Below are 17,905 nucleotides of genomic sequence, written 5' to 3'. Positions count from 1 at the left end.
TTGAGGATACAGCTACAAGCTGTTTTACTCACCTATTCCTGCTTGAATAAATCAAAATTATCAAAATTCAAAGAACTCATAAATCAAAATACTGGGAATTACATTTGCATGCAAACTAGGCCTCATGCACAATTTCTGCTTGTCAAAAAAATAAACAAACAAACACTATGAAAGCATGCTTTTGACTTAAATATATGTTCATAAACTGGTCTAGTGTACAACAATCCTTATGATCATTATTTGGACAAAGTCTATAGCAGCATGAAATCATTGGGTACTCAGTTTTAAGAATAATATCTCCAGTTGCTGACCATTCTTGTATTTTCCAAAAACATGTCGTGGGCAGTCCTACATGAGACAGGACTCCAAAACAAAGCAATCATCCTTCATCTCTGCTTGAATACACTCCAACTAATACTGAAAACTATTTTCAGAATACCTCCCACAGATTTAAAAATTTCCACTTTCACTGGAAATTAAAGTTTTACCTGTATTCTTTCCTATAGACCTAAACATGTACAGTTTCAAAGACAAAACTTCCATGTCTCTCAATGCATTTATTTTCAATACATCTAACAAATTCTTCTTCTTTTTTTTTTTTTTTTTGGGGGGGGGGGGGTGGGGTGGGTGCTAAGGTAAGTGTAACCCTCGATACCTCACATTTAGAAACATTATTACCTCTGCCAAGGAGGTTATGTTTTTGCCAGTACTGATTTTTCTGTCTGTTTGCACAATAACTCAAAAAGTTGTGAATGGATTTGGATGAAACTTACAGGAAAAGTTGATAATGACACAAGGAACAGATAATTAAATTTTGGTAGTGATCAGGGATATTTGATGAATTCTTTTGGCAAATAGGGTCGCATATTTGAGGTCTGCATATGCACATTAAAGCCTGTGCGTGCTTTGCTCACGGTGCCGCACCACAGAAATCTGATGATGTACAACACATGGCTTTTTTATCATTGGGAAATTGGGTGATTTTCGGCATGCGTGTATATGGGTGGAAATGAGCTACTTGGCAGGGGTCTGGGCTGAGTGCTTTTCTAGTTGCTTTAACAACCACAAACCACAAATTTAATGCAATAGAACTGACACACATGCCTCCACCCTTTCCTCTTTACTACAACTGACTCACTTTGTGTCTGGAACAGGCATGACTTTGTTTGAATTTTACACCACTGTAGAAAGACATAGAAAGACAGCCTAAAAACACTATCACATGTAGTCTGCATCACCACTGCCTAGCAGCCACAAAAATAGATAAAGGGGCATTCCGGACGATTTTCATAATTTCACATCATGTAGTACATAAATCAATAGCTTCATGTATAGATTTGTAGAATTTATTGTGGTTCTTGAGCAGAGAAACAGTACTTTCAAAAACCTTAAACAAATTACACTGAACAAAGATGATGACATAGGAGCCTCACATATCTCAGAAATGTAGCAGTGTCATTCCATTACAATACCGCATGCTTGCAAGCTCACCTGTGAGTAATCTATGCATGCCTTCTTCTTTTGAGCTGCTTCCTTGAGCCACATCTCATGCATTCTTATGGTGAGGCTGCCATGTCATCATCCTTGTTCATTGCAATTTGTTATAAACTTCGAAAACATTCTTATTTTTCATCCCAATCATCATAAATCCTGAAACTCTGTACCCAGTATAACTAATTTATATATGTTCAAATGTAAAAATTTGAAAATCATCCAGAGGTCTCCTTTAAGATGAGAAATGTCTAGTTTACTGAGGGGTTACTATAAACTGCTTGTAGACAATGGAAGAAATCTGAAGACAGTGGAAGGTAGCCAGATGAGAATTCAGAGAGAAAATCACCTCCTGCTTGAATTGCTCCTGCAGAGATCCTGTAACGGATGCCAAGATTTCTGAGATAGGCCGTTCAGACATGTTCAGGTAGGGGAGGGTCAGTGGCCACTCTGACTCACAAGTGCTTCTGATGATGAATGAAGAGAAGAGAGATAATACAATAACCATCACACACACAAAAAGTGGTCATAGACTGATAAGACATGACACAATTCAAGACAAGCCTACACATTTAGCATAATTTATGTCCATGTGTTGTTTAAGTTGGCACTTTACAACACTGAAACATTACAAAACTGAAACATTTTTGCTAGTAAGAAAAAACAAACAAACAAACAATGTAGAAAAGTTGAGCTTTCTATCATGTTCATTAACCACCAACTTCTCCAGTTACACACATCTCCTTTGACACTTTAATACATATTTGTATGGAATAATATTTGGAAATGGCTAGAAATGTTCGATTCTTCAAACGAATCTCAGCATGGATAAATGGCATGTTTCTACAATGTAATATAATTAATCCAGTGATGAAGCATGCAGGTTTTACAGCTCCTTTTTATTTCCTTTCCAAACAGCAGGTGATGAAGATAGGCAATGACACAAGCCAATAGTAATACACAGCATCACCAACAAGACATGTCTTAAAGGTGCATGGTCCCGGTGTTTTAGTCAAATGCGTACATGGGTGCACGGCGCAAGTTTCCTATAGAGACCTACGCTATTGACTCCTCTTTAGCGCTTACGCTTTGGCCAACTTTCCCGAGTCCGAAGAAGTCCAATTCACTGTAGTCAGTGGTCGGATCACAGTTCGGCTCATGATTCGGCTGAGGGGGACGACAGCTTTAGCAAACTTCTTTTGTGATGTCATAATAACAAGCACATATGCACGCACCCTGGCATTACTACAGACTGCGCAATGCGCAGAGAAGACAACGAAGGCAATGTTACTTAGCAACACCTACGCACTTTACTCTTGATGACAGCTCAACTTCGGTAATCTTCGAATCAATGCCAACGGTGATTGGCAGCATCATCAACAGCGCCCTCTACACTACTGGGACTATCTACCTTTAAGACATGTCTTGTTCTTATAATAAGCTTGATAACAGGATATTTACCTTCGTATTGTGACCTTTACAGCTAAACTGAAACTGAAAGTACACAACAATTGAATACAAAATTATGATACAGACTCACCCAGCGTAGACCTGTCCGAGTAATGCACTGGTTTCCTGAAACAGTCTTTTCATCGCCTCATACTCAGCATCCTTGTCCTCCTGACCACTGCCAACATCCTTGTTGCCATAGCAACACTGCATCAGCTTGGCCCGTGCCAGAAGGTGGGCCTCCAACACCAAGTGCTGGTAGGCTGAGACGTTGGCCTGACGGACACTCGTGGCCATCTCAATCATGTCCACATGGAGGTCAGTGGCTGGAGCTTTTTGCAGGACATAGACGCTCCAGTCACTGAAAAGGTAACACAGAAGTTAGGCATTTCCACCATTGTAGACCTGCTTGATGTACACATGGACAGAACCTAAAACATCCTTGGCAATGGAACAGGTGTAATGATTTAAAGAAACACAACCTAAAAGAAGAGTAATGGCTTTTAAATACATATGCAAACATTTTTGCATTCATTCAACAGGTGCAACTTCATGATCTGTGTGTCCAAAGTCACTGACCATGGCAGTACGGTCCCAAGAAGAAAAAGAGCAAAGAGCTTACCATTGCAGACCATTCCAATAGACTGCTTCTGTGATATATTCAGATTTGATGCATGCTTTATTCACAAATGTTGCCCTTAAAAACCACAAAGCTTGCCGGTAGCTTGCCCTATCTAGCAACAACTAAATGAATTCCTGCTTGTGGAACTTAATGGGAGGGAGCAGGTAAATGATATGCTTTCTTACTTGGCTGTTAGAAAAGAAACATTTACAAATTGCAATACATTGCAGAAATGGTGCATTCACCCTCTAACACAAAAATGCTGCCCCGTATGTCTGCCTCACCTATTTGATGCATGCTCTCCACTGCTCTTCTCCTTGCACATGAGAATCACATGATGGTCACATGACGTAACAGTCTGCACACTCAGGAATGGCCGCAAGCTCACCAGGCAGATGTCGGTAGTGGGGTCAGGACATGCCTTTGGACAAGGATTCATTACACAGGAATAGATAATTTCCATTAAAAAAATTACATCACCATTCGGCATGACTACTGCTGAGAACGACATCATATGAGAGTAATGTTTAACGAACACACTTTGCAAAGGTTTCACTTTGCAAGAAAACTGGGATAAAATATATCACAATTGCTGGCAAAGGCATACAAATGCATCCACCTGAATATGAACATAAGTGCACACATTCATACATTTTTTCCTCCAGTTTTTTTGTTTTATTGCGATTTCATTAGTTGCCATACATTCCACTTGAATGGTTAGATATACAAAATGAATATACGTAACATAACATGAGTACAATTGAGTCATTCTCTTGAACAATCAGGAATGTGGAAATACAAATATCATATACACAACATAATATCTCCTGTCAATGAGCACAGTAAACATATGTGAATGAAACGTTTTATACATAAATACACATCTTTCATCCGTTTTACACATAAATACACAACTTCCATCCCCATAACACAAACAACAATATTTCTTCCCTTATCATTAATTCCTTAATCTGCCCTTTATGCAAGCCCCCACCCTTACCTTCCGTTCTTTTCCTACCACCTCACCCCCCCCCCCCAATTTACGCTACCTATTCCCACATAATTCCTACATCCTATGTTATAATCATTGCCTGTTGTGGAATACAATGCTTCATTGGTGCATATAAAAAGATGGTTTGGCGAAACAAGTGCTCTGTGCACCTTCTTTCCAAACAGCCCCATATGCATTATTTCCAGTCTTATTAAAAAAATTCTATAAACCAACCCATGATCAATGAACAAATACACAACAATCCTGACATATAAATGCACTCACATTGGACACACCATCAATGCTCTCTGTATTGTGGATGGCTGCGGCAGTAATCCGATGTGAGTACGTCTCCAGTCCACTGGGAGACACAGCATACAGGAAATCATGACCCACCTGCAACAAGATCACATTTGTATGGAGATGGTTTCAATAATGAATAGATATTTTCCCAGCATTAAAGCTTTGAGCTTTTTGTCTCCAGTCCACTGGGAGACACAGCATACAGGAAATCATGACCCACCTGCAACAAGATCACATTTGTATGGAGATGGTTTCAATAATGAATAGATATTTTCCCAGCATTAAAGCTTTGAGAGCTGTTTGCACTCATAAATGACCAATGCCCTTTGTTCTCTAAATTCTACATTTCTTTTAAAATGAATATGTACATCTGTATGCCAAAATGAGAGGTAATAGGCATGATTTAAAGTAAATATAACAAGTTCTCCTCAGTTTGAAAATTGCTGGAATCAGAACCTAGCAATCCTTCATTTCAACGTCGGTATAACTCATCACATACATACTAATGTCACTAAAATAATTCTTGTTAGTTCAAGGGTAAGAGTCCTACGGACACTGAAGCAATAGCATAGATACCCTTATCATTATGTCTGTATATGAGAACTCATCTTTATAGCCATTTTCATTGCATATTGTGTCCTTGGTGTATGTGAGCATGAACATAAGCATGAATACATGCTGTTTAATATGTAATTAATGTTTTGATATGTTCTCAGTACCACCAACAACAAAAATGTTGAATCCTGCCAATGCTAAATGGGTCATCAGCAGCACACCAGGGATCAGCAGTGTTTCAGTCATTTAAAAAAGGACTGGACATCTCCCCCTGGCTGGAGCATGTTGCATTGGTATTCTGTATATAGCACCCCCATTGACATCTCCCCACAATTCCCAGCAATTCCATAACACTAATGAGAGTATCAATCTCACCATCACTGATTCCAAGGTGGAATCCTACTCCTCTAGCTGATGGTTCCAGCTACTGATACCCTCCAACATTTTCACTCAAGATCGCCAATGTTCCCTCTACACCCCTACCCCCATGCCTTCCCATCAATCCATGCAGATCCTGTCTCCACTGCTCCACAAGTCCTCTTTACCCACCTCAATGTGTAAGCGTATGATTCCCCTCATCCACCTGCACCTCCCAATTATCCTCCTGCTAATATTCCACCAACGTCATCCTCTTGGGCCTTCCTCCTCGCACTGCATCTCACCCCCTCCTTTACAAACTGGATACCCATTTTCTCCTTTCTTGCCTCCACTGCTGCCCTTCCCAATCTCTCAATCTCCTTCAACACCTGGTTGCGCCTCCATGTATAGGCCGGCATACGACTATGCAAACAAGTTGTGTGTTTTTTTTTTTCTTGTTGCTGTTGTTGTTTACAAGTTTGATGATACACACGTTTACTCTTTCTCCTTTATCGTAAATCTTATATTCCTATCACTTCTTGCTCGTTATTGAAATGATTTTTATTTATGTGACTGATACAGACTGTATGGCACTACCATGAATCATGATAAACCATGAATGAATCAGTGAATTAATTATATGATCTCAATCTGATGGTAAATTGTGCCCAACAATGTTTGATTTGCACAACATGCCCATATCGACTCTGCAGGTTAATGAACATGGTTTGCATCTGCACATAACAAGACTGGTTCACATCATGAAACATCATTTCACAGAGGAAAGAATGACATCTTTACTGGTGCTACTTACATCTATGGCAATAGCCTTGGCTGTGTAGAGATAGTAAGAGAGAGGGCGCACTTGATCTAAGATGTCGTAGACAAGGCCCTGCTTTGGAGTGCTGAGTAGACAGCACATTCCAACCAAACTTTGAGCAAGGAATGACTCAGAAGTTCCCTCTCCAGAGGTTCTTATGGCATCCAGTGAAAATGGAACTAATTGGACAAAGAAACAAAGACAAACACACATTTCACAAAAGTTATATATTTTTTTTTGCGACACATGTTTTAGAATTTCTAGAATGCAAACAGATGGTTTAAGCAAGAATCTCACTTCTTATCCATTACACAGTATGTGACACTTTTGTTTTCAAACTTGTAAGTCTGTATACTACAACCTACATTGTAGCATAAATCCAAGTTCTTTGCAATATCAACTAACTGCACACAGAACTGTCTTTGTGCACTAAAATATATATATAATACAAATATATATAAACAGGCCAATTTGAAGCAAATGCTATGAAACACAGTTTTTATGAAATAATGGGAGCCACATTAACTGGGGAGAAAAAAAAGAAAGAATGAGATTCATCATGCTAGATTTCAAGTAAATATATATCTTAAAAAAACCCCACACAAACATTACAAATCCTTCTTCACAGATATGAGGTATTTTATTTACAGAACATAATACTATATTTAACCCATATCGGGCCAACTACAGGATATTCAGTAGTTCGTTCAAACGCCACAGGGGCCACATACGGAATATCCCGTAGTGAATGAGCTGACATATAAACGACGTCATTCCAAAGTTCTTCAACCTTCTAACCTTTGACAACATATCCCAGAACGCTTTGCTACACTGTCTGTGATAATTCAAGAATTTTTGTCAGTGGAACACCAACAAAATCGTAAAAATCATTGGAAAAAAAATGTGTGTTTACATGGAATAACGCGAATAACCACGAAGCGTCAGAGGGGACTATGTACAGCTGTATGGAGTGCTCGATTTTGGATTTTCTGCAGCAGTTTTTGAGGAGGTTTGGACACTTGCAGGACGATGATTCGACTGTGATAATAGTCCCACATGTACATCCACATGTATGTATAATAATTGTATAATTCAGTCAAACCTGAGAAGCTATAGCTGTATCTATCGTGACGAGTTTCGCTTCAACACACTATAGGATGCACACATTATACCATCGATTTCCCGTGCACTCGCAATGGCTTCATCGTCATAAATATAAACATACACCTGTAATTATTGTATCAATGGTCATGATGTTTATATGTTTAGAGAGCTGACAATCTGATCATTTCATTTCCTGTACTGTATGTGTAAAATTACAACATTTACTATTTTTAATCCATGAATGAAAGCAAACAAACAAATTGATTTCGTAACTTTTGGATGACTGTACTTCACTACTGGTGACTGCTATGACTACACTGTGCATTGAATGGCAGCATGTCATATATCATTTAAAAGGGAATTTTATCCTCTTTCAAATGATATATAACTTGTTTATGTTTTGTCTACTGTTTGCTAATGAAGAGCGATTGTTTGGAGAGTTGTCTGCCTGTCGGCGTGTGTATGCAAACGGTGCTGGGCCACTGTGGTGTTTGTTCACACAAGTGCGTTGGCCCGATATGGGTTAAACATTGAAGTTTAAAAGGCAGATTGCCCATGTTTTCTTTTACTTTTTTCATAAGTCGGCAAGAGTTGCACTGTTGTAAGACCTGCTTCCGACATTGGAAATCTGCAGTACAAGAGATGGATGTACGATGCAACCTTTTCAGCACCAGCTCTGCAGGTTCGGGAATGCAACGACAAAAGTTAAAGTTCTGTGTGGAAGACATGGCAATACTGAGAGATTATATCATGAGGAATGAATGCAATTTTTTCTACAAGACCGAGTACTACAACGCATGCAAATATCTGAATATATGAGCATGCTTGGTTATGGCACTGTCACTAAATCACTAATGAAACTCAAGTGTGCATGTCATGTACATTACGTGTATAATTGGCCGACACAGTGCAACATGTATAAAACAGGCTGATATGTACATACTGGATGGATGAATGTTTCTGCTAAGCATGTTTTACTCAAGCTGGTATTGACTCTGTGACAACAGAAGGAATAATGTGTGTGACATAACCTTACTGTCTGACATGTGCTTCTGGATCAATTAATTTTCTTGTTGAGCATGCAGTAGCATCATGCAGTTAAATATGCACTGTATTTTGCACTCTTCTAAAACCATCACCAACACTGGATCACTTCAAACAAAATTTGAAGACCTACTTATTTTGATATCCCTTTATATGCACTGGGCTTGTACTTTCAATGCCCGGTAATTTGTATATATTTTATCTCCTATGAGGACCAGAGATGACATCTCATAGCGTTTTGTATCCAGTGGAAAAGGCGCCCTAAAATTTCAACTATGTTACTATTATCATTATTATCATTATTATTATGATTATCATCATCATGATATAGTTACTGATATTCAGTATGCAGGTTGGGTGATATCCTTTTATAAATGCGTTGAACACATTTATATGATAGTAAAACCATCAGGTTTACAGAGATATGAAATCACTAACTAGTACATTATAGATCATACATTTCTATTGCCTTGTCTTAATTATATGGAGAGGTTTTTCTTTTTTTCTTTTTGCCATCTTACCTTTTGCCAGAGTTTGTCCACTTTGCATGTCTTATTTTGAAAGGTGCTACACCTGGCACACCACGGACTGGACCAAGGATCTCTGCAGGGCCTTCTTTCTGCTTCACATAATCCTCATTCAAGATGCTGGGAAGCATGATGCAGTTCTGGATGATTTGCTCTGAGCGGCTACCTTCAGAGTTGTCCACTGACAAACCAGTGGGTCCACAGCTCCACTCCACAAAGTGCTTGTCCCTCACAAATCCTGAGCTATGCAGGCTTGCAGGTGGCTGTTGAGTGTCGATGTCAGATTTGTCCACAGGTGGAACATCCACTTTTGAGGATGCAGATTTTCTTTGGACTTTGCTAGTAGATGAACATGTAATGTTAAACTTCTGTGCATTGAGCAGCAACATGTGAGCTTCATGGTTAGATGTGAAAGCAAGGTGAGCTCCGAGGATATCCACATTGATGACTCTGAAGTTGTTACCGGTAATCACAATGTCGATAAAATGCTGGAAGTCATGGTGGCCCTCAGTGCCAGTCAGTCGGAAGATGCTGATGACTCCACTCATGCCAGCGACCAGGTTTCCGTTCTCACTGCAACACGCCATGCACAGAATGTGACGCATTGTGCGCACCTCCACTACCTCAAGATGTCTGGATGGGGTCTCGCTGGATGGGGAGAGCACCGGTGAGCTGGTCCCTGCTATGCGTGCTTTGGTCACATTCTCCTGGATTCCACTCTGGCGCCAGTTAAAGTAGACTCTCAAAGCATTGGATGTGCCAGTCTCATCTTCCAAAAGAGCTATGTAATTACCTGCCAAGGTGTAGAATTGTTGCAATGAAAAGAAATCTTGTGGCTTGATAAACTATGTTATATGCTTTTTTTATTTTTTAAAATATATTTTAATATATTTCTTCATATATCTTTAAAATATTTTTTTATATATTTCTTCATATATCTTTAAAATATTTTTCAGTTTACTGCAAGCTCTATACTTAGATAAAAAGTCAGTAACCAACAAAAGAGGGCGAGTGTAAATTTCACATATCAAACTTGTAGCCCCTATGTACATGTAGGTTGAATATTGTATGCACTCAAACACTGATATGCCATATATTTAGCGAGTCTAATTTTTCACAAATCAGGACTTCCCGTGGAGCCATTCAAGGTGGACATGATTCGATCATCACGTAGTAGCAACATTCTACCTAACCATTACTAAATGGGGAGGGCGCTTTAGGAATAAAAGTGGGAATAGCGACTTTTATTATTTCACTTTGTTATCTAAAAATACTACGAAACAAGTCTTTATCTGGGTAAATTGCATCAGTAGGACAAGTTTCTGGGTAAAGCTTTCCAATGCATTGCAAGCAAATTTCAATCGGCAGAAGATGAATTTACAGCCCTTACAAGTACTATATTTTTGCTTTAAAAGCAATGCACTTGCAATTTGCCTTATTTGCGGTTCTACTGATGGATAAATAGCACATCAAATAAGTCTGCTGAAAAAATTAGTGACAGTGTCATTACCTGGAACATTGAAGGCACCTTTCCATGGGATGCCAACTGTCTTCATCTGTTGAATGAGTGTACATTCTGCCCCATCCAGTCTATATACCTCCACTGTTAGTTGGGAGGTTGCCACAAAGAGATAATTGCCCGATGCAAACACAGCAAGTGGCTCATGGCTTGGACTTACAACAGTTTGTGACTTGAAGTGATGACAGGAAAGTACTTGCACCATGGTGGAATCTGACACTATCTCATTCAGATCTCTTCTTTCAGGGACTAGGTCCTGCAGTCATTTGTGATTTACCTCTCATGTAGAAGAAAATCTAGAAATTAAACAATTAAAACACATCATCATGAAACCTCTTGGGAATGCTGAAAGCAACAACAAAAGCAAAACCAAATATCTAGACTCTGACGAAGGGCAGACTCTGCTCGAGTTTTTGCTTCTACTCTTCAGACATGCTTTTCAAAGGAAGTACCTCACTGATCTTTATTCTTAATCTCTCTGAGCAATTAATCTGTAGCAGGCTTCTGATACCTTAACAATAGGTCCTGAATTTAGGTACAATTTTGTACTGTTAAAGGGACTGTACAGTACTGGTTGAGGTGGGGATTCATGTTTTGAACATTCCTAAGTGAGATAATGAGAAACCTCTTATGAAACATGAAAGAGCATGTAATTTTAAGGATTCAATGTTTATTTGCTGAAAATTTGTTTTCAAATGGCTGAGATATCCAAAAAAGTGATAATAATAAAAAGCGACAGGCCATGCTTTTTATTAGGATCTTTGTTTCACCTTGTTTTTGGATATCTCGGGTATTTCAAAACCTGATTTTCATCAAATAAACTTTTGATACCCCATAGAATTGCATGCTCTTTGACATCTCATAGAGTGGTTTCTGAATATCTCGCAACACATTAAAAGCTAAATCCTCACCTTGACCAGAACTGTACACAACCTTTAATACAGGAACTCCTCATCATTTTCAGTTCTTGTGTCAGACTAGTTAGGGTACATCAAGGGTACATCAACATTTTTATCCCCATTCCACATTTGCCTTATAGAGTTGTCATTCACCTTCTCGACTATAGGTCTATAATTTATGTATAAAAGGGTCTGCCTTTTTAGCTTTGGCTTTGTTTGGTAGTGGTACATACTGGCATGGCACAATGGAAGATATTATCCCAACTTTGAAGAAAATTTATGTAATTGCCTTTTTATCAAAACAACCAAAGACTTTTCACATTTTTCTTCTACCAAGACAAATGAGGATCTCAATCAAACAATCTCCCATTATCTGGCTAAGCAGACTATAAAAACTAAGCAGACTCTAAAAAGCAGACTCGGAAAGAACTGATACGCATTGCCATTCATTCATTCCAAGGACAGTAAGGAGCTGGAATTCCCTGTCCTCGGAAATTGTTGCAGCACCATCTGTGGGAGCATTCCGTAGCTTAACCAACTAACGGTTAATCACAGTGGCTAGTCTTTGTTCTTCATATCATTTTGTTATAAATGTGCTTGTTAATTACGGCCAGTTAATGATTGCCCCGTCACTACTAGACTACAGGCATGCTAACCTGGAAACATTAGACTGCACATTACTAATACTTACTTGAATATGAGACCATACTGAAGCAAATAATTTCCACACAATAGATAATGTACTCCTAAATTACCTCCCTGCTTAAATGAATCCCACAAGGATTGGAACAATCATTCCCAGCATCCCCACTGATTGGTTACTAGCCATAGGCCCATAATATGATCCCCTGAAGAAGAAGAACAAGAAGAAGAAGAAGAAGAAGAAGAAGAGGAGAAGAGAGGGGAGCGAGAGAGGTGCAAACACTTTGGTGAGCACTAATTTTAATTTTTACTTAACTTAGGCCTGCTAGAAACCCTCAGCTCAGCCATTTCTCGAATTCTCTTTGTACTTTTGCCTTGGTCTCTCTTGGCTCCAACATAAAGTTACAGTCTGGATACTACTCTGACAGTATTTCTGAACCTTCTGTGATCACTGTACGTGATTATTCCGAAATTAGTTTACTGAGCTGCCTAGCCTGTCATTAACATTGCTATTTTAACTTGCAGTTTTGTTTTGTTTTGTTTTTTTGCACAGGCCTAAGTATTATAAGCCCTGAGGTCTGTGGATTAGCGAACCAGTCTCGATATCTCACCTCATAGGGCTCTATGAACAGTCCCACGTATAGACATTTGTGGGCTTTTAATGAGTGGGGACTGGGGCGATCAAAATCAACTCACGTAACTGAATCAAACGCAAGATGTAACGTTAGAACTACTGCAGACCAAAGAGTATGCTCTTTGCTGTAGACGTCGTAACTGTCGCCTTCCTGGCTGTAGAAAAAAAGATAATACAATTTGATATATCAAAACTTACTCTAACTTGTCTAACGTTAGCAGGTTAGACAGCTCTTCTCAAGTTCTCAGCTCATGACTGTCGACGTCTGGCGACTGATCCCTGTGCCCTGAATCTCGTTCGTGTACTACGTACGTAGTACGCTGCTATATGCTGGCTGTGCGACGTAAAAATCGACGCAACTAAAGCAAACTAATGCAAACTGATGCAAACTGACGCAAACTAATGCAAACTCAATGGCCAATGCAAACCCAATGCAAACTCAATGCAAACTTTCCGCTAATTAATGCAAAATACGGTAACGCAAATTACTAATTAATGCAAACTAATACAAACCACTAGCGGTGAAAATTAGGACCAGTGGCTCTACCCATCAGGCCACTCTAGCCCTCTCGAAACAGATATTGATCAAGTAAACCAGGGGCGCGGCGTCACCAGCTTTTTTTCAAGGGGGGTGCGTTTTGACACTAAATAATGTAACGAGATTTTTGGACAGACATTTGGAATTCAGGAAGCTCTCAATCCCCAGACTTTTAGGGTTTTTTTTAGGGAAACCAAGCGGGGAAAGGGCACCAGCGTAGCTAGGATTTCATTTTTTTTTTTTTTTTTTTTGGGGGGGGGGGGGCGGGGGGTGTTAGTATGCGAGGGAGCGAAGCGACCGAGCCCGAGCCAACGGAGCGAGCAAGGGGGGGGGGGGGGTTGTCCCCTCCCAAGGTGAGAACTTTTTGCATTTTGATGTTGAGGTATCATCCAAATAAACTTCTTATTTTAACATTTGCACTGAATATCATGAACGCGACCAAGCAAGAGCGAGGGAAGTGATTAAGGGGGGAGAGTGTGGGAGGGGGTGAGACGTTTTTGCATTTTGATGTTGTAAATGGTGCAATTTGATGCAGGTTTTGCATCTTTTATCGACTTGAAACAGTCCCACTTGTTTAAGGTAGCAGTACATTTTGATGTACATTGTTAATGAACAATTTGCCTATAGAATGGTATCATTTAAATGTCATGAACGCGACCGAGCCCGAGCAAGCGGAGCGAGCGAGGTTTTAGGGTTTAGCGGAGTGATTAAGGGGGGGGGGGGGGGAGAGTGTGGGAGGGGGTTGTCCCCCTCCCACGGTGAGAACTTTTTGCATTTTGATGTTGTAAATGGTGCAATTTGATGCAGGTTTTCGCGTGTTTTATCGACCTGAAACAGTCCCACTAAGGTAGCAGTACATTTTGATGTAAATCGTTATTAAACAATTTGCCTATAAAATGGTGTAATTTGAATAAACTTCTTGTATTAATTCTTCCACTGAATATTATGAAAGCTGTCTGTTAAGTAATCAAACAGAAAAAAAAAACATGCACACGAGGGTGTACATAAGGGGCATTTCTGCTCCAAACGAAGATGATTTTGTATTTTCAGACCACTTCAGCGATTTTGGTGCATACTTTTGGTGCAATACAACTGTACTTGAATTTTTTGCAGCCCCCTCACAAAAATAATAATTCAAACAAATAGTTGGGTTTTTTTTCGGTGAAATGTTAATGGCTCTTATTCCGAATGTGCACCATCAGGCTCTGTGTATGTACAAAGTATAGTGAGGTAGAGCTTAGGGGGAGGAAGGGGAGCTCGACGGAGCTTTGAGTTTTTAGAAATTGAAATAAAGCCATCTGAAGCACACTTCTTGTGAAAAATCCGGAAATTGTCATTCCCTATAGTGTACTAAGTCTTGGCTACGCGATTGGGAAAGGGTTGATTGTTAATTGAAAGGAGATAATATCCCCTCCCCCACGACGGAACATTTTCATTTTTTATTAAGTAAAGTGACAGATTTGGGGCACGCTTTCGATGAAATATTTGTAAATCTGTCAATCTATATATAGGTGTATTAAGTCCATGGAAAATAGACCGAACGGGGGAAGGTGTGGGAAGAGGTATCTCCATCCTACACGAGAGAGACTTTGCTTTTTTAGAATTGAAATTCAGCAACCTGCCATCTGGTGCGCACTTTGGGTGAAAATTAATAATTGGACAGATTTCTAACAAAAAAAAGCAAGAAAATCTTTTCATCGCGGGAACTATAATAATGTGGGGTGGGGCAGATAATATATGGTGCGCTTACCCCTCGAACATTTTATGGGGGCAACTTTTTTTTTTCTGTAAAAAAGCAAGGAAATCTTCTCATCTCACTAATTATTAATTATGGGGGGGGGCAAAATAAATATGCGTGCCCTTCCAATGTTTTTATGGGGGTAAACTTTTTTTCTGGCAAAAAAGCAAGAAAATCTTCTCGTCTCGGGAATTATGGGGGGGGGGGGGGGTGGACAAAATGATATACTTGCCCCTCCAAACTTTTTTTTATGAGGCTATGGCTCGCACTTGGGCTCGCATTATCGATATGGATTGGTCAGAAGTAACGTGCTGTACATAGACCCTACATACTTGAAAGTAGCACACGTACAGCAAACGTGTACGTGCTCCGTATATACCGTACGGATGTACAGTACGGTCGATAAATAGTAAACACTGTAGAATACTCGTAGATATGAAACAAAATTAGTGCTGACAGAGCCCAGGATAAGAATTGTTTTTTTCCCACGATTTTGTTGTCATTGGTGCAAAATAACAAAAGTAAAAAGAAAAAAAATACAAAAAAAAACCAACAACAAATAAACCCAAGAATAATTATTTAGCGTCCGGTGTTGAGGTCGCTCGCAAACTGAAGTGCTGATTTTTTTAATTTTTTAATTTTTTGGTCTGAAGGGGGGTGCGTCCGCACCCAACGCACCCCCCCCCCCCCCCGGTGACGCCCATGAGTAAACCCATCCTATCGAAGAATGACTATAACGTCACGTTTACTTCAGTATACAAGCATCTCACTTCAACAGTCAACAATAACTCGGAAAAAAAAAAACACATTGTATTGAAAAATCATCAAATTCATATTTTTTGACCAAACAGATGTCGTTTAGACTTTAGTTTGCTTTAAAAATTCAGAAAATGTAGAACAGAATGAAGCGTAGAAATACGGACTGTATGATGATCGATCATTGATGGCCGAACTAAGAGTGATGTTCGTCAAGGAGTAAACACGCGGTCACGGCCTTCTCCTCCACCACCCATTGCGTAGCGTGTATTTCTGGAATTTCAAGTTCACCTTTCAAAAATGGCAAGTAGCAGCGGGCAGCGGGGAACCCATAGCGGGAAACGGTTCCGGACTCCTTCGAGTGTTACAGCCTCGAGCCCGGTTTTCAGCACGCCGGAAAGCCCCACGTTACTGCCGTCTATCAAAAAACTTATGGAGACACAGATAGACAGGGTTTTGGAGAGCATTCAAAGCATGGAACGGAAATTTGAGTCCAAAATCAAGAAGCTTGAAGAGAAAGTGGATGAAGTCGTGAAATCTGTCAACTTCAACGACCAAAATATCCAGGAGCTGAAAACGCAAATACCAAAACTAGAAAGTAAACTGAAGGAAGAAACAGAAAAGGTGAATCAGGAGCTGGATGGTATGCAGTCATACATCAGTCGGGAAAACTTGCTATTCCATGGCCTTCCACAAAAGGAGGAAAGGGAGGATTCTGAAAAAGTGCTCCGTCAGTTTTTTGTGGAACACCTGAAATTGGAACGCGAGAAAGTGGAGGGGATTGAGTTTCAGCGGGCACATCGAGTGAATGCAACGGGGATAACCGGGAGACCGCGCCCAATTATCGCTCGCTTCCTGAGGTATAAAGACCGCACTATCGTGATGCAGAACGCAAAAAATCTCAAGGGAACGAGTATGTATATCACGGAGGATCTCCCGAAGCGAGTGAGGGACCTTCGACGTGAGCAGATGCCCGCCATGAGAGCGGCCCGCGCAGCGGGCAAGCTGGCCTACTTTTCGCGACGCGAACCTTGGAAACTCTTCGTGGATCGGGTGTATATGCCTATGGAGAAGCAAGGCTATTTCGTCCAACAGCACCCGACGGGAATCCGCCTCCAGGTTGAAAAAGTGTCGGATCGAGAGGCTCACCCTACTCTTTTGGAGCAACAGGTGGCTGAGGCGGCAAGAATGGAGGTTGGAAACTAGATAAGTATCGGGAGCCATTTAGGAGTTGGTGAGTTTGGAAATTGATAGTTAAAGTAAATTTGTTTCAGAGGAGAAAGGTATCACTATCATGAAACGCTAATATGTTGGAGAAAGCGGAAAGTTAAGTTCTACCGTATAATATTTTGACACCATCTTATGGATCACGCTGCCATTCTGGATATTGGAGACTTTGAAGTCTATTGATTTTTGAAAGGAAAAACATACCACGAGTGCATAGAACACTGAATGTCATGAAATGCTCAAGAAGAGACTCTAGGAAGGGGGACAAAGGTGGAAAACAATGAACCGTCATTTTTTTTTTTTTTTTTTTTTTTTTGAACAAAGAACTGGAAACTGATAAGCGTGTGACATAAAATGACATCTCTGAAAACTGGCTTGGGAAATGTGTTCATCTGTATAAATTTGCAGTATGACATAAAATATGACATAAAATGTGTGACATAAAATGACATCTCTGAAAACTGGCTTGGGAAATGTGTTCATCCGTATAAATTTGCAGTATAGATATTTTATTAAAGCTGGTTTTGTTGTGTAGGGTAGGTTATATGAACAGGTTTTGTACATGTCAAACCAAATTATAAGAGCCAAAACGTTTTATCAGCTTTTTTTTTTTTTTCTTTTTCTTTTTCTTTTTTCCTTTCTCTTTCACCCAGTATACATACCTCTGTGATCTAATCTTAATCATTTTC

The 17,905-nt window shown here is 39.8% G+C and overlaps 2 protein-coding genes across 2 annotated transcripts in view; one reads left to right on the top strand and one right to left on the bottom strand.

The window, feature by feature from the left end:
- Positions 1–10,987, bottom strand: part of LOC140239026 (BLOC-2 complex member HPS3-like) — a 30,597-nt gene extending 19,610 nt beyond the window's left edge. The window contains exons 1-8 of the mRNA XM_072318923.1: positions 10,774–10,987; positions 9,258–10,056; positions 8,262–8,368; positions 6,583–6,767; positions 4,839–4,949; positions 3,847–3,983; positions 3,032–3,301; positions 1,841–1,958 (exon numbers count right to left, since the gene is read on the bottom strand). Of these exons, the coding sequence (XP_072175024.1) occupies positions 1,841–1,958; positions 3,032–3,301; positions 3,847–3,983; positions 4,839–4,949; positions 6,583–6,767; positions 8,262–8,368; positions 9,258–10,056; positions 10,774–10,987 (1,941 nt within the window). The remainder of the gene's footprint in view (positions 1–1,840; positions 1,959–3,031; positions 3,302–3,846; positions 3,984–4,838; positions 4,950–6,582; positions 6,768–8,261; positions 8,369–9,257; positions 10,057–10,773) is intronic.
- Positions 10,988–16,289: 5,302 nt separating this feature from the next.
- LOC140238587 (uncharacterized) lies at positions 16,290–17,195 on the top strand. Its single transcript, XM_072318488.1, has one exon. It carries the CDS (start codon positions 16,290–16,292, stop codon positions 17,193–17,195), a length of 906 nt encoding a protein of 301 aa, XP_072174589.1.
- The last annotated feature ends 710 nt before the right edge of the window (positions 17,196–17,905 follow it).

This window comes from Diadema setosum, chromosome 15 (assembly GCF_964275005.1).
Source record: "Diadema setosum chromosome 15, eeDiaSeto1, whole genome shotgun sequence".
NCBI classification, from domain to species: domain Eukaryota; kingdom Metazoa; phylum Echinodermata; class Echinoidea; order Diadematoida; family Diadematidae; genus Diadema; species Diadema setosum.
Note: the sequence above shows the minus strand (reverse complement) of the source record. Positions and strands in the feature narration are given on the sequence as shown.

Bases quoted from the DNA above. Each gene is read 5' to 3' on its own strand.
- LOC140238587 (XM_072318488.1), top strand. From the start codon at position 16,290: ATGGCAAGTAGCAGCGGGCAGCGGGGAACCCATAGCGGGAAACGGTTC.